This window comes from Mizuhopecten yessoensis, unplaced genomic scaffold (genome assembly GCF_002113885.1).
Source record: "Mizuhopecten yessoensis strain PY_sf001 unplaced genomic scaffold, ASM211388v2 scaffold3537, whole genome shotgun sequence".
NCBI classification, from domain to species: Eukaryota; Metazoa; Mollusca; class Bivalvia; order Pectinida; family Pectinidae; genus Mizuhopecten; species Mizuhopecten yessoensis.
The window spans coordinates 428,274-453,579 of NW_018405094.1; the positions used below are offsets into that span (position 1 = coordinate 428,274).

Here is a 25,306-nt window from a genome sequence, read left to right on the forward strand (position 1 = left end):
ATTGTATAATTCAATGATTAAATTTAAGTAGGTATCAAATAAAGTGCTCGTTCATAAGATTCACATTATATGCGACCATACAGCTTGTGACATGATGATTATATATAGTTGGATTAGAGAAGAGAGGTTTGATTGGAAAAGGCAGAGATAACCATTTCTAACACACTTCATATGCAGCCTAAACCAGTAACACTACTGCGTTTTAATTTTCCAAAAATAAAATTAAACTTCTATGATAGCAACCTTATATGGATGTGCTTGAATCAAGGATCAGTACTGGAGGGTTATCTATTCCCCTTGTAAATTCCTTTCCATTTGTAACATTTAAATGTTTGATAGACTTTCAGCGCCAAATGTGAAATACAACAAAACAATATTCAAAATCATGTAATTACTGCTATTGCGTATAAAGTTTGACCTCTGAAAGACTTGAAGAGACGGGTACTAATTTCATTGTATACATTGTCTTTTAACAGATTTGCAGGTCTGTTTGGCAGAAAAAAGAAAACTTCTACTGATGAGTCGGCCAAGTCAGACAAGTCACCAGACCGCAGCAAGACAAAGGGATCCTCACCCGACCGATCTAGTGCATCGAGTAAGGTCGGAGGACTGTTCGAGAGGAATTCCAAAGTGAGGCTCTCTCCTTTCAAGAATAAAAAGGATAAAAAGGCAGACAAATCACCTGACAGGAACGACAAGGCCGTGAAAGAGGAGGAGAGTAAGGTGGAGAAACCAGCAGGTAAGATCTGTGTCTAATTGTAGGCAAATGTTCTAGGATGAGTTAATTATTTAATTTAACCATTATTTTTTGAGTTTTTGGAAAGTAATTGTTTGAAATGCAACCTACTTCTAACCTTTTGAATTTTCTATGGGGAGGTTCTGTATGCTTAAGATTTAAAACAAATAAAATGTATGTCTACTCTATGGAAAAAATAGCTCTTTAAATTGGCATATTTTGAGTTGTTCTTCTGGTGAAATCATTAGATCTTAGAAAGTAAGGATATTTTAACAATTTTACTGATTGAAAATGTTCAAATTTAGGCTGTTTATTAAACAATATCAAGATCATTGGTCAAGGTCAAAGGTCGAGTGTCTGCATCTCAGTATTCCGTGGGGCTCTACTGTTATTTTGAGTACCTTCATAAATGTGTCACTCTTGGGATGTCTATTTCTCTAGCACAGGGTCATTTCTACATTATTTTGAATGCTGACCTTAAACGAATTATGGATATTAAATGAATGTTACCTTTTTTCTGACAAAGGGATTGATACCCAACTAGCAATGAAATGTAGTGCTCGGCAAAAGTTTGTGGTTACTCAAGTCATTCAACACAGATCAAAACAAAAATTAGTTCACTTTAAAATCTAGAAAATTGTGTCGCTACCAGAGCAGATATGCAATATTTCAATCGACAATTGTTTCATTTATATAAACAAACTTTTCAGTGAGCTAAAAAGCCTTCTTATTGCTTTGTACTGTTAAATAGGCAAATAGTACCAGACTTGATCACATAAAGTACCTTCAAAGCCAGCATTAGATATCCTCTCATATTATTAATTCTGTGATCGGCCATTTGGGATGAATTGTCATTTGATTGCTCAACTCTTAGGACTCTGTACTAAATAACCTGTAACTGACTAACATTCACATATATGGTCTATTGTAGAGACAGAACAAAAGCCAGCTGAGACAGTGAAGGAAGTGTCCAGGGAACCTACACCTGAGCCACAGGTCGTACGTGAGCCTTCTCCTGAACCTCAGGTTGAACCGAAGGTCGAACCTGAACCTGAGGAACCCAAGCAGCCTAAACAAGCCCTGAAACCCAAGTTTGGATTGGGAGGAGGCAAACCTATGGGCTTCGGGGGGGATATGTTGCAGCAAATGCGACAGAATAAAAGATTCTCCTCAGTAAGTGATAAACCTGTCAGAGGATAGCACTAGGTTTTACTAAAAATAAAATCCTGGATAATCCCTGTATACTGAAAGAAAAGTGATTCTTCCAACACCTGTAAGTTGCTGCCCGTTGTAGGTCAAATAATTTCTTTCTCTTACCTACCTTTGTGAAAGTCAAGTCTTGATTGATGGAAGACAGTTTTAACTGTAATCTGGAATACTATCATTGTGATAAAAAAAATGGTCTTACAAAAGTATAGGAAATCCATAATTTCCTAACTAAAATCTGATATTTTAAGCAATACATCTGTGATTAAGGAGTATTTTCTATCATCTTTGATGCTGGTGCCATCAGGTTTACTGCTTTCTCCATAATTTTGATTTCCAGAAATTAGACATTTAAGCATTTTACTTTCATATTTCAGAATAATTTGTTAGATGGCGAGGACTCTCCGACAGCTACCTCTCCAGTAGGAGGACCTACGGCAAGTTTGCCTTCACCTCAGACCAATGGTTCCCCTAAGGTTTCTATGATTGCATCCAAACCCAGACCTGCTCCGCGGAATCGGCGATCCGAGGCGGAGGAGACAATAGGGACCGCTGGGTCGGGCGATAGGAAATCACTTGGTCAGTACATTTATCAGTCAAAGTAATTTGAAACAGTTTTATTTCAGCTGCCTTACTTAGTTGTGTATTCCTACACATTGTAAATATTGAAGTTGTTTAATGGTTTCCTATCTGAGGTCGTATACAATACAATCTTCCCATCTGATCTAGTGGTAAACACTCGATTTTGTTTACTTAGAGCTGTTTGTGAACTGGTGATATTTTGTTTTTATGGTTTTCTGAAATTTTCTTCCTGAAATATATATTTGTTTTCTAGGTTTTTTTTTGATAAAGCTGTTCATTAATCACCATTGTCAACACAATGTGGTGCCTGCGGGGAACAGAGAGATCGTTTTCCTGATGCAAACAGTCATCTACAGTTCTAAATTAGTATTAAAGAAATACATTTCAATTAATACATCTAAACTTGATTTATCTATTGCTTCATATAACTTGGTTGTTCAGTAACACTTATCACTGTATCTTCTGTGTATTTCCAGACGGAAAGAAGCCTCCCCCGCCTCTACTAAAGCCACGCCCACCTAAACCACCGAACAAACCAGGGAGCTCACCTCGCTCAAGTTCAAATCAAAGCTCTGTCAGTGATGGTAAGATCAAATAAATTGAAAAATTAAAAGCTCCGTCAGTGATGGTAAGATCAAATAAATTAAAAAATCAAAAGCTCCATTAGTGATGGTAAGATCAAATAAATCAATAAATTAAAAGATCCGTCAGTGATGGTAAGATCAAATAAATTAAAAAATCAAAAGCTCCATTAGTGATGGTAAGATCAAATAAATCAATAAATTAAAAGATCCGTCAGTGATGGTAAAATCAAATAAATTAAAAGCTCTGTCAGTGATGGTAAGATCAAATAAATTAATAAATTAAAAGCTCCGTCAGTGATGGTAAGATCAAATAAATCAATAAATAAAAAGCTCCGTCAGTGATGGTAAGATCAAATAAATCAATAAATTAAAAGATCCGTCAGTGATGGTAAGATCAAACAAATTAAAAAATTAAAATCTCCGTCAGTGATGGTAAGATCAAATAAATCAATAAATAAAAAGCTCCGTCAGTGATGGTAAGATCAAATAAATTAAAAAATTAAAAGATCCGTCAGTGATGGTAAGATCAAATAAAGCAATAAATAAAAAGCTCCGTCAGTGATGGTAAGATCAAATAAAGCAATAAATAAAAAGCTCCGTCAGTGATGGTAAGATCAAATAAATTAATAAATTAAAAGCTCCGTCAGTGATGGTAAGATCAAATAAATTAATAAATAAAAAGCTCCGTCAGTGATGGTAAGATCAAATAAATCAATAAATGAAAAGATCCGTCAGTGATGGTAAGATCAAATAAATTAAAAAATTAAAAGCTCCGTCAGTGATGGTAAGATCAAATAAATTAATAAATTAAAAGCTCCGTCAGTGATGGTAAGATCAAATAAATTAAAAAATTAAAATCTCCGTCAGTGATGGCAAGATCAAACAAATTAAAAAAAACAAAAGCTCTGTCAGTGATGGCAAGATCAAACAAATTAAAAATTAAAAGCTCTGTCAGTGATGGCAAGATCAAATAAATTAAAAAATTAAAAGCTCCGTCAGTGATGGTAAAATCAAATAAATTAAAAAGTTAAAATCTCCGTCAGTGATGGCAAGATCAAACAAATTAAAAAAAACAAAAGCTCTATCAGTGATGGCAAGATCAAACAAATTAAAAAATTAAAAGCTCTGTCAGTGATGGCAAGATCAAACAAATTAAAAAATTAAAATCTCTGTCAGTGATGGTAAGATCAAATAAAATTAAAAAAATTAAAAGCTCCGTCAGTGATGGTAAGATCAAATAAATTAAAAAATTAAAAGCTCTGTCAGTGATGGTAAGATCAAATAATCATTAAATAAAAAGATCCGTCAGTGATGGTAAGATCAAATAAATTAAAAAATTAAAAGCTCCGTCAGTGATGGTAAGATCCAATAAATTAAAAAATGAAAAGCTCTGTCAGTGATGGTAAGATCAAATAAATTAATAAATTAAAAGCTCCGTCAGTGATGGTAAGATCCAATAAATTAAAAAATGAAAAGCTCTGTCAGTGATGGTAAGATCAAATAAGATAAAAAATAAAAAGCTCTGTCAGTGATGGTAAGATCAAATAAATTAAAAAATTAAAAGCTCCGTCAGTGATGGTAAGATCAAATAAATTAATAAATTAAAAGCTCCGTCAGTGATGGTATATCAAATAAATTAATAAATTAAAAGATCCGTCAGTGATGGTAAAATCAAATAAATTAAAAGCTCTGTCAGTGATGGTAAGATCAAATAAATTAATAAATTAAAAGCTCCGTCAGTGATGGTAAGATCAAATAAATTAACAAATAAAAAGCTCTGTCAGTGATTGTAAGATCAAATAAATTAAAAAGTTAAAATCTCCGTCAGTGATGGTAAGATCAAATAAATCATTAAATTAAAATCTCCGTCAATGATGTTAAGATCAAATAAATCATTAAATTAAAAGCTCTGTCAGGGATGGTAAGATCAAATAAATCATTAAATTAAAATCTCCGTCAGTGATGGTAAGATCAAATAAATTAAAAAATTAAAAGCTCCGTCAGTGATGGTAAGATCAAATAAATTAAAAAATTAAAATCTCCGTCAGTGATGGTAAGATCAAACAAATTAAAAAATTAAAATCTCTGTCAGTGATGGTAAGATCAAATAAATTAATAAATTAAATGCTCTGTCAGTGATACAACAATCTATATAAATATTCCTCTTTGATTGATGATTTATTACAATTTTCATGTCAAGTCTCATATAGGGAGTTGAAATTGTGACATCTTGTTTTGACAGAGCCTTTGTTTGAGTGTAACATCTTGGATCCATTCATGGTCATTAACTACCATTTGAGTAAGGTAGAAACTGAATTTGAAATAATTTCATTGAGTTGAATTGAAACTCAACTTTATTTAAACTCAAAAAAAGTAAAACATCCTGAAGAAAATTTAAAATAATAATAATACGTAATATGCTTAAATATCTTTTGACTTTTATACACAACCACACCTCATATTCAAGGTCAAATCAATGTAGCACCTGTCTGCAGCATAACTTCTAAATAGTTGAACACTTTATGAATGTGTATATACAAATGTATATCAATATTAAACATTATGTTATTACTTCTATACAACTAATGTATTTAAATGCCCAGATAATGGTCACTCATAGGGATCAAAGCTCATATATGTACCTTTTAGCTTGGCTGGACAAACGTTTTAAGCAATAAAAGAGAATTCCATGACACTTGATCAACATAAGAGTGTGTCTCATACCACTTCCACATTCCTATAAAGGATCAGTATACCCTATGTCAAAAGTCAGGGTCAGGGTAACAGGTCAGGGTCAGGGTAACAGGTCAGGGTCAGGGTAACAGGTCAGGGTCAGGGTAACAGGTCAGGGTCAGGGTAACAGGTCAGGGTCAGGGTAACAGGTCAGGGTCAGGGTAACAGGTCAGGGTCAGGGTAACAGGTCAGGGTCAGGGTAACAGGTCAGGGTCAGGGTAACAGGTCAGGGTCAGGGTAACAGGTCAGGGTCAGGGTAACAGGTCAGGGTCAGGGTAACAGGTCAGGGTCAGGGTAACAGGTCAGGGTAAGAGGTCAGGGTCAGGGTAACAGGTTAAAATTGTGAAGTGCTTCTTTTCACATTTATGTCCTTTAGGTTTCACTTGGATGATTTGCAGATGTACAATTTACCAATTTTGCTAATATTTTACAAGTTAGAAATTCAAGGATAGATGTATTATGTTTATCTACACATTGCTAATATATCTTAATGGCCATTATTGTCTTCATGGCCATTATTGTCCTCATGGCCATTATTGTCTTCAAACCTGTCACAGTGTATTCCGTCTTTGCGTATTGCAGTTATCTTCTCTTGTGATCATGAGCGGGTATTGATTGTTACGTCCTTGGTTTGTGTGAGAAAATTACCTTGTTTACTCAAAAATTGATGACGTTACTCTGACCAACCAATGACATAACAATCAATACCTGCTCACAAGAGAAGATAAATTCTGCAATAAAAAAAGACGAAATAAGAATATAAACTGTTTGAGCAGATTCCTTGGATGGAGAGAACAAATCTACGGACGGTAAGAAGGTGGAGGAAGGTGTAGTAGTGGACTCCAAGACGCTGCGGATGTCCATGGAGGACAAGATAAAAAAGATGGGGTTGGACACGGGTGTTCCGACACAGGAGATAAAGAGAAAGAGCAGCTCCCTACCCCGGGATCAGTCCCTACCTAATATGAGTAAAGGTTAGTGCTAGGTACCAGGAGAAACAACTAGCCCTGTTTTACTGTATCACAGTATAATGTATTTTACCTTGTTATACAGCATATATACACCCTGTATTACTGTATCACAGTTATGTTATACAGCATATATACATAAAACAATGCATCATAAAGATTTCTTTACTGTCATCATTTACAGATGGAATTTCAGCATTATATAGGGTTAGAAATATATCAAGTATGATGTATTGAGAAAGAAAAACCAAAGAGAATACATTGAAATATGTTAATGACAATTAGTTATAAGGTGACAAGATCATGATGTAAAGTTTTCTCCGGGTACTCTGGCTTCCTGCCACATAAAGACCTCCCACACGCATGATGACTTATTACTGAGTATGCCTACAAAAGACTTATTACTGAGTATGCCTACAAAAGTCTTATTACTGAGTATGCCTACAAAAGACTTATTACTGAGTATGCCTACAAAGGCTAATTACTGAGTATGCCTACAAAAGACTTATTACTGAGTATGCCTACAAAAGACTTATTACTGAGTATGCCTACAAAAGACTTATTACTGAGTATGCCTACAAAAGACTTATTGAGCATACTGGTACAGAGCTTTGTAAAGTATTGAATACAACAGTATAAAACTTGATTAATTATGACAAGGTTTAACTAAAATTATAATGATTTGTTTTTTACAGAAAAAGAAAAATCTTTAGAGTGGAAACATCGGTCGGTTCATGATCCCATGAACGTATCAACAACCTCAGAAGAGTTATCTCCCATTTCTGTGTCCTCTGAGAAAAACTCAGATTCCTCTGAAAAGCTATCTGTGAATGGTGATAAAGATAAAGACAATAAAAAAGACATTGAGCAGGAAGATGATAACGGTAACAAGGGGGAGTCGTCTCCCCCTGATACAGACGCCAACAAAGAAAGTGCTGATGATGTGATCATGGTATGATGTGACTGTATTTTTATGAAGGATATTTTATAACGCCTATCTACCTTTTTTTTCCCATTAAGCCAGAACTGTTTTCTGCTTTCACTAATTAGGACCAAAATATGGAAATACAAAGTGGATTGAAATTCATCATTTAATTCTTTTTTAAGTATCATGACTTACATATTGCTAGAAATGCAGGAGCTTAATTAATAGATTTTCATCTTTGATGGGTGATAAGCTCATAACTGTTTAAGTTCAAAGTTTAAAAACACCTGGCGGGTCAGAGGTGTGAACATTGATTGAACTTACATGCAAATGTGAAGATTACTGTTAATGTTTTGCATTATACTGCTGGATTCACGTCTTCCAGGCATAACACATGGCCTCCAAAATGGTAGATAAATGTCACACAGCCCTCAAAATGGTAGATAAATGTCACAGCCTTCAAAATGGTAGATAAATGTCACACAGCCCCCAAAATGGTAGACAAATATCACACAGCCCCCAAAATGGTAGATAAATGTCACACAGCCCCCAAAATGGTAGATAAATGTCACACAGCCCCCAATATGGTAGATAAATGTCTCATAACCCTCAAAATGGTAGATAAATGTCACACAGCCCCCAAAATGGTAGATAAATGTCACACAGCCCCCAAAATGGTAGATAAATGTCACACAGCCCAAAAAAAACTTTATACCACATAGCTCCCCACCCAAAGAAAAAACAATGTCACATGACCCCCTAAAACCAAAAATTGTAGATATCATTTACATCAGCATTATGTGATGTACATAGGGCACTGAATTACTTTCTATTACAAATTACTGGTATATTTTTGAAATTGAAAAGAAGCTGGTCGATACAATAATTTTATTTACTGTGGTATCTCTTTTTATTATTGTGACAAAACTGACAAGAAGCCACCGTAGCCAAGTGTTTAAGTTGTCTAACCATCCACGATTACTAGCCCTCCACCACTGGGTCGTGGGCTTGTGTCATGCATATAGCAGTCGTAAGGTCTGACTGCAGGTCAGTGGGTTATCTCCGGGTACTCCAGCTTTCCTCCACCACCAAAATCTGACATATCCTTAAATGACCATAGCTGTTAATAGGACATAAAACACAAACAAACAAAACTGGCATCTGATGTAAGAATTACAATTAGCATAATTGTTCTGTTACGGTTACCATGTGATATTTATCAGTGATAGTTTAGTTCTAGAAACCATCTATAGCTGTTTGAATGTGTCAGTTTGTATATATAAATGCTAAGAATTATAAAGTAGCTTATATTTAATTAAATAAAATTAAGTAAATAAAGGAAACAAATAAAACCTTGATATTAATTGAGTGCCTTCCCTAATATGTAAAAGTAACGGATGAAAATTAGATTAGACCTCTTGTTATGAAAAATTAAGTGTCAAATTATTGAAACACTTTGTGTTGAATTAGAAAAAAAACACAGTTTTATGTTAATATGTAAAGACAGTAACATATGGGTAGTGCCAGACGTTTGTGTTTCAAGCAATTTTAGGAATTTGCTGCTTGGAGACATAGTGAAATGTAAGTTAAGACCAAATGTATAAATAAATAGCTTTCAAAATTGCTAAACTTGGAAAAACCTTTCTGCAGTCAGTTACGTTTATAAACATTGGATACGTGACACAGATAAATACATCAGAACCTAAGTACTCTGTAATCAAACTACATGTATGAGCAACATATTACACCAATCCAGCTGTCCACCTGTTAAAAAAATAAGGGTTTTCACTGATGTTTCTAGAGAACGACATGTGATGTAAATTAGGTAATGAAATATTTCAATGATAATACACAAGTATCATTTGACCCCATTTTGGAAAGTTGCCTTATCTCAGCGCTGAAGAAAGTACACACAGATGTGTTTATGTAGTAAAACATGCATAGGTAATAAGATAATAGAAGTCGCTTTATGACTGTCTAATATCTCTGATTAAGATAACTTTTTACCTGTAATTTTGGTTACCTGTTAAGTCGTTAACTCTCAAGTCAACAGGATGTTAAAGTCAGAATATATTCTGATATATTCAGACAAATTGACAACAAACCAAGTTTTTTGGATTAAAGAAACAATTTGTAATGAAACAATTTTTCTTTACCACAGAAACTGATGAAGCCAAAGATTGGGTATGGGATGGGATAGCTGTCTGGGTCACGCTAGGAATTATAGCATTTTATGTCTTTATTTCATTTCACATGTCTTTGTTGAAATTTGAAATATGAAATTAATTAATAATCAAAAATAGTGCTTACTCATTGATTGCATGCTTTAATGCTTTATTAGTGACATCTGATGTGTTCATCATCTGTTGTCTGCAAAATATTTTCTGAATGGAAAATAATTAAACTGTATAGTAGAGACTAAACAGAGATCAGGCCATGTTTTACACTGAAACAATCCTAAATTTGTATACTATTGTACTTAATTAGGCTAAACTGAAAAACCAAGTTGATAATTTTTCAGCAGACAAGGATATATAAGGAATTGTTATGTAGATACATATAATGTTTGGTTTCTACCTTTAGTAGAATCTACTATATACATACTGTACATACATTGAAGCTCCTGTACATAAGAAACTCATCACCTATACAGCCTTTTATATACAATGTATGTATATATAAATATCACTATATCCTACTCACCATGGGCCAAGCATAACAGCTGTACCGATAATTGTTACCATTACTTGTACCTATTAGCCATTCATAAAAAAAAATCTTTAATTCAAATTAATTGGGTTTATTTGTCTCTATAGGGAACCCTGTGTAATAGATTTGTTTTGTTTCTGTGTGTGGATTGTAGATTTAGTAAGACTGTTATTGGCATAAAACTTGTAGGTATGGAAATATCACCATACATCCATGCATAATCCATTAGAAAAGGATAATCTGCTAAACTTAATTACGAAACTTGTAATATTTCTTTTTTTAAACGTGCTCATAAATTCAGTTATGTTGTTATGTCTGCATTCAGTGTTCGAGAATTTACATTGAAATGTGTCGTTGATACAGTAATATCACTGTTAACAATGCCCTACCCTATAAATAACCTGTAGTAGGTACTGAACAGTTGGGTGTAGGGTTAACAATGCCCTACCCTATAAACAACCTTTAGTAGGTCCTGGACAGTTGGGTAGGGTTAACAATGCCCTACCATATAAACACCCTTTAGTAGGTACTGGACAGTTGGGTAGGGAACTGGGCTTGGTAGAGGGTATAGTAGGTACTGGACAGTTGGGTGTAGGGTTAGCAATGCCCTACCCTATACACAACCTGTAGTAGGTCCTGGACAGTTGGGTAGGGAACTGGGCTTGGTAGAGGGTATAGTAGGTCCTGGACAGTTGGGTAGGGAACTGGGCTTGGTAGAGGATATAGTAGGTACTGGACAGTTGGGTGTAGGGTTAACAATGCCTTCCCTATAAATAACCTGTAGTAGGTCCTGGACAGTGGGTAGGGAACTGGGCTTGGTAGAGGGTATAGTAGGTACTGGACAGTTGGATGTAGGGTTAACAATGCCTTCCCTATAAGTAACCTGTAGTAGGTACTAGACAGTTGGGTAGGTAACTGGGGTTGGTAGAGGGAATAGTAGGTACTGGACAGTTGGGGGTAGGGTTAACAATGCCTTCCCTATAGATAACCTGTAGTAGGTACTAGACAGTTGGGGAGGGAACTGGGTTTGGTAGAGGGTATAGTAGGTACTGGACAGTTGGGTGTAGGGTTAACAATGCCTTCCCTATAAATAACCTGTAGTAGGTACTAGACAGTTGGGTAGGGAACTGGGTTTGGTAGAGGGTATAGTAGGTACTGGACAGTTGGGTAGGATTAACAATGCCCTCCCTATAAATAACTTGTAGTAGGTACTGGACAGTTGGGTAGGGTTAACAATGCCTTCCCTATAAATAACCTGTACTAGGTCCTGGACAGTTGGGGTAGGGAACTGGGTTCGGTAGAGGGTATAGTAGGTACTGGACAGTTGGGTAGGGTTAACAATGCCTTCCCTATAAATAACCTGTAGTAGGTACTAGACAGTTGGGTAGGGAACTGGGTTTGGTAGAGGGTATAGTAGGTACTGGACAGTTGGGTAGGGAACTGGGTTTGGTAGAGAGTATATTACGTTTATGGTGTAGATGTTTAGGGGAAGATCTTTGTACGAAAATACTTGAGTAATGTATTTATCACATTTTTGAACACATCCTTATTTGTAGAGGGACATTTGGATGTTACTGTCTGGAGAAATTCTTTACTATATTGTTATACATTTATTTAAATTTAGTCAATATAAATACATGTATTTTGTTATTTAATAATATGTGTGATGCATATTTTATATATAATTATAACCGGCTTTGTGACCCTTTTCAATATTTTAAAAGTAGAGGCTATTAAAAGTCTAGTGTAGGAAGCCTATTATAGGTATCATCAGATGAAGATTGCTGATGGTTGTTAAACAATAGTAGCATTAAGAAATCTTCATAATAAATTTGTTTTGTATACACCGTATATAGACATACAAATATAGTTGTAGTCACAAATAATAATTTAATCAACCAAATGTGGATTAGTGGCAAGTTTAGTTAGCATGTTTTTGGGCAAACAATTCAAAAATAAAACTTAGGTGAAGATTTTAATCATTAGACATTTTAGGAAAGAATAATAAACTACTTTTGCATGGAATTAAGGATATCTGTTACTTTATGTCATCTGTGGTTTTATACTAGAGTTATCTCCCCTACAACATCTCAAATAAGCAGTATCTGAGAGTTTACTTTTTCTTGAGCATAATTATCAAGATATTTCTATTGTGTATTCTTCAAATGTGCCAGCAAGTGATTTAAATGTACCAAGGACAAACTATCACTCAAAAAACCCATTATTTATACAGGTTTAGTGTGAAGATCTTTTTGGAAGGGGGTAGTATACGTATATGACAGTAAGGTAACATTTACCCTAATTAATTAATCTATAGTCATAGACTAGAGCAGTAATTAATCTATAGTCATAGACTAGAGCAGTAATTAATCTATAGTCATAGACTAGAGCAAATCGTTAACATTCCTTCTGAGACTATTGTCCAAATATTTGTTAACTGGATTGATCCAATGTGATTTTTGATGTTTCGATGAAATTCAACTTTTCCTTTTCTATATATGATTACGTTTTGTGAGTTTAGTGCTAAAATTCCAGTTTTGTTGATTGGTATATCACACAGCTGTTTGTATACTTCTAATGATGTGTGAGAAGAGCTGAGAATATTCTTATTAATTTTGCTAATCTAATCAGATTTTAATAAAGGATGTACATTTTGATTATAACCATGTCAATAAGAAATGTGGATAAGAAGAAGTGATACAACATATATTGGAAGGTTGACCGAGACCTTTATTAGGCTATGCTGTTTGAACAAACAAAAATTCTGTGCAAGTCAACAAATTGGTTCAGGGAAAAAAGAAAAAAAAAGTCCACATTATTCGTTTGAGTGGCATAACCAGAAGAAATTCCTTATAAATTTAATTTGAAATACAGACACTTTTTGTATGCAAATTTAATTGTTATCAATACATTTTTAAATTTTTACTAAAAATGAAAAAGTGTACATTAACTCATTATGCCTTCATAATCAAAAAATCAAAAACGAGCATTAAAAAGGAATGTTAAGGTTATTACGTGCAATCTTAAAACAGAGCAATGCTTGTTGGAAGCGATATTGGGTTATATGTAAGGACCAAAGAGCTACTGACACAGGTGATCACTGCTACAGTAGGTCTCTAACTCTAGGTACAAAAATATACATTTTTAACATTATGAGAGAGATAAAAAATTGAATGCAAAAGGGTAATTCTGTTTTTGTCTGTTATATCATCTGAGGACAGTGAACTAAACACTTGGGCGTTTTAGTAAATTGTAATTATTTGATAGATGATTAGGCCTTCTGTCTGATTATAGAACGTTATTGTGTTTACTGTCATGCTTTGTGACTTCATGTGCTTGTCAAACACAGTGAACACATATGGTCACTTTTCAGGTTTGTCATACAGAATGTGACAATCCCTTAGAACACAGGATTGAAGTCACTATTCAGTGTAATTACTTTAAGGATTAAAAGTGCCAAATACACAGTTAGCAAAGAATTGTGTTCAAAAGCTGCAGTGCAGTTTTAATTTTTTTCTCTGCATGTATTTTTAAATTACTGCTTTACATGGTCACTACTTGACTAATTTGTCATTGTTCATGCAATATAGATTATACACAGCTTGTAAACAGAGTCATTTTGTTTAATGCTGTTTATTTATGACTGTATTATAAATATGTATATGTATATAAATACTTCTATGTATACCGGTATTTAGTATTTACTAAACGCTATATAATGATGTCATTAATTTACTTGCTTTTTTTAAGAATATTTTGTTTACACTAATTTGTGTATGGTTCCCTGTAGAACATCATACTTTGATTTGTGTATATAGCTGAATCTGATCTGTGCTAATACTCTTGTGTGAGAGAGATTTTTATGTGGGTGTGGTACTGATAATATTGGTCTTGGGATAGTTTTGGAATTTAGAAATATTAAAGTTGTGTCCCTTTTTGTATGCATTCCTACACCAAGGTAAGATTCCATAAACAATCAAGTGTTTTATGGTTTAAGGATACATGCTACCTTACAATTTGGACTTTTGATTTCATAAGAGTTATCTCTCTTAGTAATAGTTCGGGTTAAACATGATGTAAGCAGTGTTGTAGCAGAGCCTGCATTCTTGCAGACCTTTCTAATATGTCATCGATTCATATACCATATTCAAATTATCATTCATAAAATAATATTTTTCTGTTACTGGTATGGTTTTTTACGGAGATGCATGTGACAGTAAGGTAGCATATATGGTAAACTGTCCTGAATGATGTTGTGGTTAGTGGAACAAGAGCTTTTAACAGATGTAAACAAAACAAAGTTAGTGGTTAACAAGTAACTTATGGTGACTAAAAAAATTGGAGAACTCAAGTTCTTTATGCATTGTAGAATTAGTTCAAAATTTCATTTAAAAATAGTTTGATGTTATATGTGTTCGGTAGACTTCAAACCTCTGTCTCTAATGTTGTTTTCATGGTCTGAGGAACATGAAGTAGTAAAATAAGTATTACCTATAAATGGCATCGTATTGATGAAGTGCCTTGTTATCTCCCCTGTTTTACCTCTCCTTTTCTGTGATTCATTTGCCTGAAATGTAACCACAGATTCTGTTTATGAAATAATTCTGTGAATTCTGATTTTGTTATTGTGGATTGTTTTAATTAGCTTGTTTGGCTTTTGAGACCCTTGTGAGATCTTACATTTGATATTTAATACTAAGAGCTTTGAAAAATTACTTTTGTAAGGACCTCAACTATTGAAAACGCCCAGCTTCAGTTGAAACAGATAAATGATATTGTTATGACAATATTTGATTAAGTTGTCACTGACAACAAAATTGAACCAATTTGTCACAGGTAAAATAATGGATATCTGCTACTTAAGAATTCTAGAGTGTCACATACTGGGAGCATTAAGTAAGTACAAAATGTAACGATAAGCACATTGGAGAATTTATTTAGCTGGTTGAATTGCTTCATTGTATGGAGTGGAAATCAAAAGAGATAATTTTGATAGATTAAAAGTCTTTTAAAGATTTACTTTTTTAGAAATACAACATTGCAATGGAATTGGATTACTGCTGTTTGTAAGAAAACACCATTGTAACAATATTTTCTGATATCCAGTTATTTGACAATTTCAAACACAAACATTTTGTCTTCCAAAACATTTTGTGCCATTTTGTGCTTGGCTAATTCCATATTTATCATCAGAGTTTTGATTTTATTAAAATAGTTTGTTAGTTTTTGGGTGACAGGTTACTGTGAACAGTTAAACCAGAACAGTCACCATTGACTTTCAGACACACATAGTCTTTATCATGATGGGAACAGCAGATTTTCTATATCACTTATTGATCATTTCCATCACTATGATATCTGTTAAACAATAAGTTGATAATTTCCTATGCTACAACCTCTGGTAAACAGGAAGTTGATTATTTCTAACGCTGTGACATCTGGCAGACAGAAAGTTTATCATTTCTTATATCAAGACCTCTGATATACAGGAACATGATCATTTTCAACACCACTAACCCAGATTAACTTTGAAATTACTATTTCTTACACTGGAACTTTTAATAAACAGGAAGTTGATCATTTCAATTCTTTCATCATAATCTTTTGTAAACTGGAAGCTGTTCATTTTCTGCACTGTGATCAATAGTACACAGAAAGTTGATCATTTCCTTCACTGGAACCTTTGATAAACAGGAAGTTGATCATCTCTTTTACTTGAACCTCTGGTAGACAGGAAGTTGATCATCTCCATCACTGGAACCTTTGATAAACAGGAAGTTGATCATTTCCTTTACTGGAACCTCTGGTAGACAGGAAGTTGATCATCTCCTTCACTGGAACCTCTGGTAGACATGAAGTTCATCATCTCCTTCACTGGAACCTCTGGTAGACATGAAGTTGATCATTTCATTCACTGGAACCTCTGGTAGACATGAAGTTCATCATCTCTTTTACTGGAACCTTTGGTAAACAGGAAGTTCATCATCTTCTTCACTGGAACCTCTGGTAGACATGAAGTTAATCATCTTCTTCACTGGAACCTTTGGTAAACAGGAAGTTCATCATCTTCTTCACTGGAACCTCTGGTAGACATGAAGTTAATCATCTTCTCCACTGGAACCTCTGGTAAACAGGAAGTTCATCATCCCTCTCAGTACAAAAAGGACTGTCAGGAGGAATGTCTCAGCAAAGGAGATCAGTTTTTTAAGTTAAGCTCATTGTCATTGATAATTCTGAACTTTTAATGTTACATTTGAGGTTAAAATACATTGATTTGATATCCAACAGTTGTGTCTGTATTTCTATGTTTTATAACTATGTCTTCCTAGATGGTACACTCCATTCCTGATACAGCATCACTCAGTCTATCTATGCAATACCGACATTTAGCACCCTTTGTATCTAACTTTAACATTAAAATGGCTTTAACATGTTATTCAATGATGACTTGATTGATTTAGTTAAATCGAATAGTCTCTTAATGTTCAGAATACTTTTAATTGGTGATAATCTCTTATAATTCAATTTAATAAGCTCACAATATTGTATTTTCAACATATGCCATGATGAGTAAGGTATCTTTTTGACCATTTATGTAATCTATCGGGTTACGAGATTATTTGTTGACTTGTTGACCTTGAAGGTTGTACAAAAGGTCACACAATGTTGGGTTTTAGCACAGATCACAAATATGTCATACAAACTCATATGAGATACATACATCAGATTTCATTGTGAATTGTAATATAGAAAAGTGGGACGCCTTCATTGAGCATATTAGGTTATCATGAAAACATGAGGTATCTCCATTGTGAAATCGAACATTATATCAGAAATGTAAGACTCCTTCATTGTGACATCTTACCTTCCTTACTACTGAGGTATGTTGAAGAGGACAGGAAAGAATTACAACTTTTCTTATGTATTCATTTATATGATGAATTATTTGCAATAAAATTTCATTCATAATGATGTAGTGATTTGAGTTGTTTTTAGCTTGCCTGCCCTTTAAGGTCAAGACGCTGTCTGTCAGTTTGTCAGTTTTTACCCAGTGGCCAGATCAAATTGCCCCTCATCCCTCGTCCTTCTTCCGATGTCCGTCATCCGTCCATTGTCCATCCTTCAACAATTCTCGTTTTTGCTTTTTAGTTCACCTGGCCTGAAGGCGCAGCATCCGTCTGGCGTCTGGCTTTTAACCAAAAGGTCCAGGGTGATGATATTTGGCTAGTAACCCACAGACAAGAAGGGCTACCAAGTTTGTTCATATGAATGAACTTCACCATTTTCAAGGTCACCGGAGTCAAATATGTTCTTCTGAATAACCAAAATGTCCTGGGTGATATTTGGTCAGGAGCATGCTGGGATGAAGGGCTTTTAAATGAATGCCCTTCACACATATTCAAGGTCACAGGGGTCAAATATATTGAAATCTTTAAACCATTTCTTCTTAAATAACCTAAATGTCCAGGGTAATGATATTCGGTCAGTAGCATGCTGTGATGAAGGGCTTCCAAATTAGTTCGAATGATTGACCTTGACATATTCAAGGTATAAGGGGTCAAATATGTTAAAAACTTTTAAACAACTTCTGATGAATAACAAAGAGGCCGGGGGTGATGATATTTGGACAGTTACATGCGGGGATGAAGGGCTACAATTGTACCAAGTTTGTTGAAATGAATGACCTTCACCTATATTAAAGACCACTGGGGTCAATGGTCTTAGACACATTTAAACAACTTCTTCTGAACAACCAAAATGTCCAGGGTGATGACATTTGGCAAGTAACATGCAGACATGAAGGGCTACCAAGTTTGTTCAAATGAATTACCTTCACCCATATTCAAGGTCACAGGGGTCAAATAATTCAAACCTTTAAGTGACTTCTTCTAAATATCAAAAATGCAAAGGATGGTGATATGTGTTAATCTTTTTTGACAAGAATTACAATACAAATATTTGTCAGCTTTCATATGTAGGTTCCATTTGGTCTGCAGTTGTGCATTTTTATTTTGAAACTAATTATTGGCAAAACAAGATGGCTGCCAGGCAACCATCTCAGATTTTGATAGTAAATATCATATGTAGATTTACCATTAATACTCAGTAAGTAAATTCTTCCTGTTCGATAGTTTTGCCTATTTGGTATAGAACTACAGTTTGCTTGATCAGAAGGAAAATATGACTGCCACAAAACAGAAACTTCTCTATTTTGAAATATATTTACACATAATAAGTTTGACAAACAAAGACTGACCTTTGAAAGGACATTGTCAAACCAAACAAAATACAGCTTAAAAGTGGGAAATATTTAAATTATGTTGGAATCAAAATCATAAGATGGCCGCTTGATGGTGTAAAAATTAAAATCCTGACCAATTCCATATTCTTCAGACCCAGGTATTCCAGAATCAATTAATCTTCATGGTTGGAAAGGCGCTTTGTCGTCCGTTTTCTCCAGGGAGGAGGTAAAATTGACTACTAATTATATGCTGATTTAGAAATTCATTTCATTTTGGTGGGGAATAATGCCAAATTAGAGTAATTATTACATTAATTAAGATTGCAGTTTGGAAGTATTGGACCCTGGTTATACATGGGCGGTCCCGGACCCTTCGCCGGGGCTTACACATATCTTTGGCCCAAGCTACGCGTCTAGATATATATAGTACAGTAATCTGAATCAGGGGTTCGAATCCTGGTCGAGTTTCAATTTTGTTTACACTCAAAACACTGTTGTTGATATATAATGTTTTTAGTCCATCCACGGAATTAGATTCTAAGTCCGTGGTTCATCCCACAAGATACGGTTTTCTTATTCAGAAATGATTTGCCAAAGTTAAAGATAGTCATGCCGATAAAACAGCTTACACTACGTAAAAGTATCGTTTAGTTTTTGGCAGCGTTACGGGGATCCTTAAAGTACTTTCCAGATACACTGGTGGTCAAGGGAAGGTGCCGGAATTAAGTGCCGACGGTTCCCGATTGTGTGGATACATCGTTGTCTTGGTGTCAACAAATACCAAATATCCGCAATGGGAAAATAATTCAACGACATTACTTTAGATTTTACTTTATTTTATCTGAACACTCATGTGTTATACATTTCCATAATATAAAATAAGGAGGCAATAAGCGTCATCACACTTATGTAAATTTCCCATCCCTATTTGATTCGGTAGTTACAGCACTATAGACTTGTAGATATAAGACACAGGGGTAGGAAAACTCGGCGTGGACTATATATACATACTTATATACAATATCGTGTTTATTTACAACTGATTTACACAATTTATTTTCAAATTATATGAAATATATACACAATAGATTCATATATACATACTATGCTGGATTACAAGTATATCACGTGGTGTTTGATAATATGATGAATGCGATGAACTCGCAGTACCAAAATGCAGTAAATCTGCGAGAAAACACGAGAGTACATGAATAGCATTTAAACTATGATCTGAATACCAAAAGTACTAAGGCTATTTCATACTCATGATCAGTACACAAATACCGCTTCTCTGCTCGACTTAACTTGTACATCCACTAACTTCAGTTCCTCGAATCAGGAATAATCACGATGAATAGCATGGTTACTTTGCGATAGAGGCATTTGATCAATTAATACGTTTCTATTGGGTTGCTGACCTGTGTCCGTGTAAACGTTTACTGGAAAGTTTTGACGTATGGAACAACTGGCCTTCCATCATACGCAGCAAACCACAGGTGTCCTTGTGTCCGACTGAAGGCCAACATCAGCTGACCGCTTCTCATTATTTATGTAGGAACATCGAACTTTTCTGTCTAGCACAGCATTATATGATCATTACATGTAGGTCTATCAATTATTGTGTTTACCTATACATTAAAACTACTAATTTGTGTCATGGGTATGTTTGACATCATACATGACAGTTCCGCAAAAAGAGTATTTTCGCAAAGAGCAATCTTCTTTGCATCATGACGGAATCCACACAGTTACCATATGTGCGTCTCACGACGAACTTTCTTCATCCTTCATCTTCGGGGTCCACCTCGAGTGGGGGGTGTTCCATGTGGGGAAAGAAAACTCTCAGGGTGGGTGAAGGGGTTTCTTGAAGCCCAAAAAACCCTCTGGATCCGCCACAGCTCCGGGACACCCGTGTCGCTTTCATCCTGGTGACGTCAGTTGCCTTCTCTACAAAATCCCTTTCTTCCACCTGGATAATAGATAATAAAAAAAGCAATATAGTTGCACGTGAATTGTAAATAACAGTCATATTGAATGCTACCATAAACAGTCTGTATTATTGTGTAAAACATGTTACGCAGCAAGTTATCAGTATAGTATTACTTAGCTTTAACAATGTGTAGCGACACAATGCGGTACACTGTCTGGTTATAAATTTAAATGATTTAACTGTGGACAGTGTTGTTGTCTGTGTCGTGACCACACTAATCAGCTTGATTCAGTTGACCTTCAGTATCACCCCTTGATATGACAATTACCTTCACTCTATAACAGTTCGGAATCCCTCCTCTGTTGACTAACCATCCACTGAGTGAGACAGTCGTCTGTTGCCGACAGTCCTGGCAAAGTCAGCTGGGGGCGACTCACGGTGTTGGCAAAATATTTGCTGTACATCATTCCACTTCCCACCACGGTCTCGGAGCTCATACCTGCTCTCGGTTTCTGGAACTGGAGACTATATGACGGTAGACGGTGTCCACGTGCTCCCTAAGGATAAATATACATTGCATATCATTAATTCCAGATAAAACATCGGGGGAATACCAACCTTACGATACTAATATATAGATGTGCATTCTATATATTTAATTTTATTGGTAAAAATAGTTAAGGTCCCACTGCCAGACCACAGGTTTTCAAAGAAGGTACAATGTACATACATTGTAGAATCATCGAGCGTTAAAGCGATATCATCGAATGTAACTATTCACTCATGTCTTACTCGTGGTCGAAGTTGTCTGTTTTGGTAGTCCCTGGTCGGTATAGCATGTTCACCAATAAGTTGTTCAACGCCTGTCTCAAACTTTACGATACGGTGAACGATCTCCGCCGGATCTGGTGCGGCTTGCACAAGGTTTCTGGATCCTCTTGCGGCATTAGGCCTGGCTACAACACGACAGTTGAATTGTGGACGGCAAACGGAATCTTCACTGCTTGAGGAGGAGGAGGGCCTACCATCATCTTCTATGTCAAGATCTGGCATTTCTTCTCGTTCGAAGACATTGCCAATTAGCTCGGATGCCTGGCTTTGATGAGTTGCTTTCTTTGTGTCTTTGTTAATGGGAGTAGGCGACCTGTCACATCCGCTCGATGATATGTCATCTCCATTTCCATATCCTCTCCCATAGTCTCCATCTAGCGACACCTTGCCTTGAGCATTAAGTTTGCTCTGTTTTCCCCTTCGGAAGAAATCTGATAATCTTGATGAAAACCTGGAAGAAATCGTACTTCTCTCCGACATCGATGATACATCACTGATTGGTGTGTCCCCTCTACGGTCCAACATTACCTCTCCCTTGTAGAAAGATATATCCATTTCACTTTCGGCTGTTACACTCCTTGCATCTGAATCTTCATCTATGTAATCGGGAGGGTACATATGTAGACTTAACACTTCCTCCTCCTCTGTATTGGCCTCCGACATGGCCTGCTGACATTTCTCCACAATTTCCTTTGTAACTGATGCAGTGTGGCACTCCAGATCTTTCTTGGAGTCCGTAAAGCTCGAACTTTGGCTAATCACTTCCGACATTTTCCCGTCATCATCACTAGAACGCTGATTCCTTATCTTCTTCAAATTACAACCCATCTCTATCTATAGAATATTATCAAATTTGCGAATGCGTGCGTTTATCAAGGCTCGTAGCTTAGCTAGAGTTGCGCGATCCCAAAATGCAATTATAACAATGACTATGACGTCATAATGCTCCATTGTCTGTTACGTCATCAATGAATTACTTGCAGGCGTTGCAAATATCGTAGTTTTTTTTTATCTTTGGATGCCTTGCTTTATATACTGGTAATTAACGAATCGGGATCTACATCAATAGCTCGCTGGTTTAGTAAATATCTACCATATCCACTAATACAGGCTGAAATACATGTTTCAGACATTTCAACAATCGTTATACAGAACACTATTTTCCTATATATCTGGTAAAAATGTACTACAGGGGCCGCGGTGGCCGAGTGGCTGATATCACTGGCCCTCCACACTGGGTCGCAGGTTCGAGACATACGTGGGGCAGTCGCCAGGTACTAGCCGTAGGTCGGCGGTTTTTCTCCAGGAACTCCGGTTTTTCTCCACCACCAAAACATTGCACGTCCTAAAATTACCATATCTGTTAATAGGACTTAAAGCACAAACAAACAAAAATGGTAATATAGTTCACACAGCGTCCAATCTACTTTTTCAATCATTCAGCCGTTCTCCTCTCAAAAAATAAGTATCTTGCAAAACACAAATGGTTTATAGTATGTTAAAAACTGTGCGGAATCAGTGCAACTCTACATACATTTAATATGTAGCTCCTTTCCCCTCAAATTATAAGACGACAGGCTTGGATGTTTTATCTTGTTTATTCCCGTAGGAAAAACCTGTAATATTAACAAACGAATACAATAGATACATTTGATAACACATTGACCTGAACTTACATACATCGAATTGAATACAAAGACGCGAGTATACAAGACGGTAAATTACAAACGTACAATGACAATGTGAACATTACAGACAGACTTACCAGGGCTGATACGGATGGATGGTGACTCCTACGAGTCCTGAAGAGGAATGGCTGGTGAGAGTTGGGTTGGGACGTGACAGGACTCCGGTCTGCCCGTGCATTCCGTTTATACTCCTCACCCCATTCAACCAATCATACGCACGCACGTACATACTGACATGTATTTACTTATGTAAGAATGACAATGTTATGCACGTGATAGATGATGTGTTAGTGCAGTGAACCTAGTACACATGGGGTACAGGGTTACATGGGTTACAAATAGTATTTCTGAACAGTTCAGGGGCCAGACAAAATAATAATTACTATTTTTGTTCCCGTTAGACATCAAGGAATTCTCCGACCCTTGTTAATATTGGAAAATGGAGGACGTTTCACATGTAGAAGAATTCCTTTATTTTATAAACAGTCATTGCCGTCGAACATCGCTAATCCGAGCTAACAAAAGACTTTCGTCATCATCTGTACTTCTCTTTGTTTGTCCTGAAAATTCACTATTTCGGAATTTATGTCTTTGCACACGAATATATTTAGCATCCGGATTAACTAAATTTTGCACACGGAATTGTTTTGAAGGTGTTGGATTCATGCAACAAAGTGTCCGGATTTACTACATTTAGTTCTTCGGTACGAAAGTATCCGGGTTATCTATATTATTGGTACGGAAGTGTCCGGATTAAGTTTTTGATACGGATGTGTCCGGATTATAAAGGTTTTGAAACAGAAGTGTCAAATTAGCTAGGTTATGGATAAGAAAGTGTTTGAACTATCTATGTTTTGGATACGGATTTGTCCGGATTATATTTGGATACGGAAGGATACGGATGTGACCAGACTATATAGGTTTTGGATACGAAAGTGTTTGAGTTTTCTAAAAACAAATGTATACGGATATGTCCGGATTGTTTAAGGAAGCGTCCAGAATACCTTGGTCGGATACAAAGAATATCTACCAAAGTATCAGATTTTTTTTCAGTCCAATATGTCACTTACAATAGGTTAATCGTGTTTTATGCGTGCGCTTCATACCATAGTAACAGACATCGCATATAACATGTATATTTACATGTACTCATAGATCAAAATATGTCAATACTTGCAAGCTAACCTTAAAGTGGAAGCAAGATGAGGTATTTATTTCTATTTGTTTATAGCTATACATGTTTCAATCGTATCGTTAACGGTTTTGTAAATAACTAATTTCATAGACCTATTACGTTACGCATAACATTGAAACGATTTTGTTAGATGTTCATAGGGAGTGAAAGGAGATTTTTCATTCTCATGCCGGTACGGACGCAAATCGGTTACATCCATATTGCATGAAGCCTACTTGTTTGACAGATTAACCGTCATTACAATATATCCCCTAAAAGTAGTTCAGATTACTACGCCCACCTCACGAAATTGTAGCAAATGGCACGTGTATTTCTTATTTCATATCCAAATGAAATACATTTCTCTTGATACATATAATGTTATATAGTGGCAATGTAAGAATGTCATACATATTTTTACAAATAATAGAGCTACAATTGTGTGCGCAAAACCCTGTACACATGTAAATATACTTTGTAGTTGAAAACGGTTAAAAAGTGAAACCATTCTGGACGAATAATCAACTTTAAATCGAGGGGAAAAGAGTACTTGTCCCATGTGACAATGTTACGGGATCCGTATCGAGATGAAATGGAATCCGTATATTGTAATTAGTATTATTGAATCTGTATCATCCATATTAAATTTACCATCTTTTGTTAAATACTTTAGTTTCTCCGTGCCAATGAACACAGAGCTCCCAAGGCAAAACTAACGCATACAATTGTCCAAATAGCACTTCTAAAGCTTTCAAATTATTGCTTAAATCAGCATCTCTCTAGAGAAATATACCCGGACGGAAGTCGTTTACGACGCAAAATAAACTTCTCGCTCTTATTAATCACGAGTATCGGGATTACCCCAGTACAAAAAGACACACATTTGTAACGCCAGTAAAATATCAATGATGACGTAATAGTCAATGAAACATTATGACGTCATAGTCATTGTTATAATTGCATTTTGGGATCGCGCAACTCTAGCTTAACTACGAGCC

The 25,306-nt window shown here is 35.6% G+C and overlaps 2 protein-coding genes across 27 annotated transcripts in view; one reads left to right on the forward strand and one right to left on the reverse strand.

The window, feature by feature from the left end:
- Positions 1 to 17,415, forward strand: part of LOC110447620 (F-actin-uncapping protein LRRC16A-like) — an 85,894-nt gene extending 68,479 nt beyond the window's left edge. For 12 of the 26 annotated variants that reach the window (XM_021493427.1, XM_021493449.1, XM_021493444.1 and 9 more), the window contains 7 exons: positions 477 to 739; positions 1,668 to 1,909; positions 2,320 to 2,521; positions 3,001 to 3,108; positions 6,618 to 6,815; positions 7,505 to 11,277; positions 11,652 to 17,415. In XM_021493427.1, coding sequence (XP_021349102.1) covers positions 477 to 739; positions 1,668 to 1,909; positions 2,320 to 2,521; positions 3,001 to 3,108; positions 6,618 to 6,815; positions 7,505 to 7,767 — 1,276 coding nt within the window. In that variant the 3' untranslated portion in view covers positions 7,768 to 11,277; positions 11,652 to 17,415. The remainder of the gene's footprint in view (positions 1 to 476; positions 740 to 1,667; positions 1,910 to 2,319; positions 2,522 to 3,000; positions 3,109 to 6,617; positions 6,816 to 7,504; positions 11,278 to 11,651) is intronic. The other 14 variants (XM_021493436.1, XM_021493430.1, XM_021493431.1 and 11 more) reach the window with 14 other exon arrangements.
- Positions 17,416 to 19,532: 2,117 nt separating this feature from the next.
- On the reverse strand, positions 19,533 to 22,264 carry LOC110447610. Its single transcript, XM_021493406.1, has 3 exons — positions 21,408 to 22,264; positions 20,944 to 21,172; positions 19,533 to 20,654 (listed from the first exon to the last, which is right to left on the reverse strand). The coding sequence occupies exons 1-2, from the start codon at positions 22,215 to 22,217 to the stop codon at positions 20,951 to 20,953; spliced, it is 1,032 nt and encodes a 343-aa protein (XP_021349081.1). The 5' UTR covers positions 22,218 to 22,264; the 3' UTR covers positions 19,533 to 20,654; positions 20,944 to 20,950.
- Positions 22,265 to 25,306: the final 3,042 nt, after the last annotated feature.

Coding starts and splice junctions, on each gene's coding strand:
- LOC110447610 (XM_021493406.1), bottom strand. CDS start 22,217: ATGTCGGAAGTGATTAGCCAAAGTTCGAGCTTTACGGACTCCAAGAAA. Junction 21,173..21,407: donor ACAGACAACTTCGACCACGA/GTAAGACATGAG, acceptor ATTTATCCTTAG/GGAGCACGTGGACACCGTCT.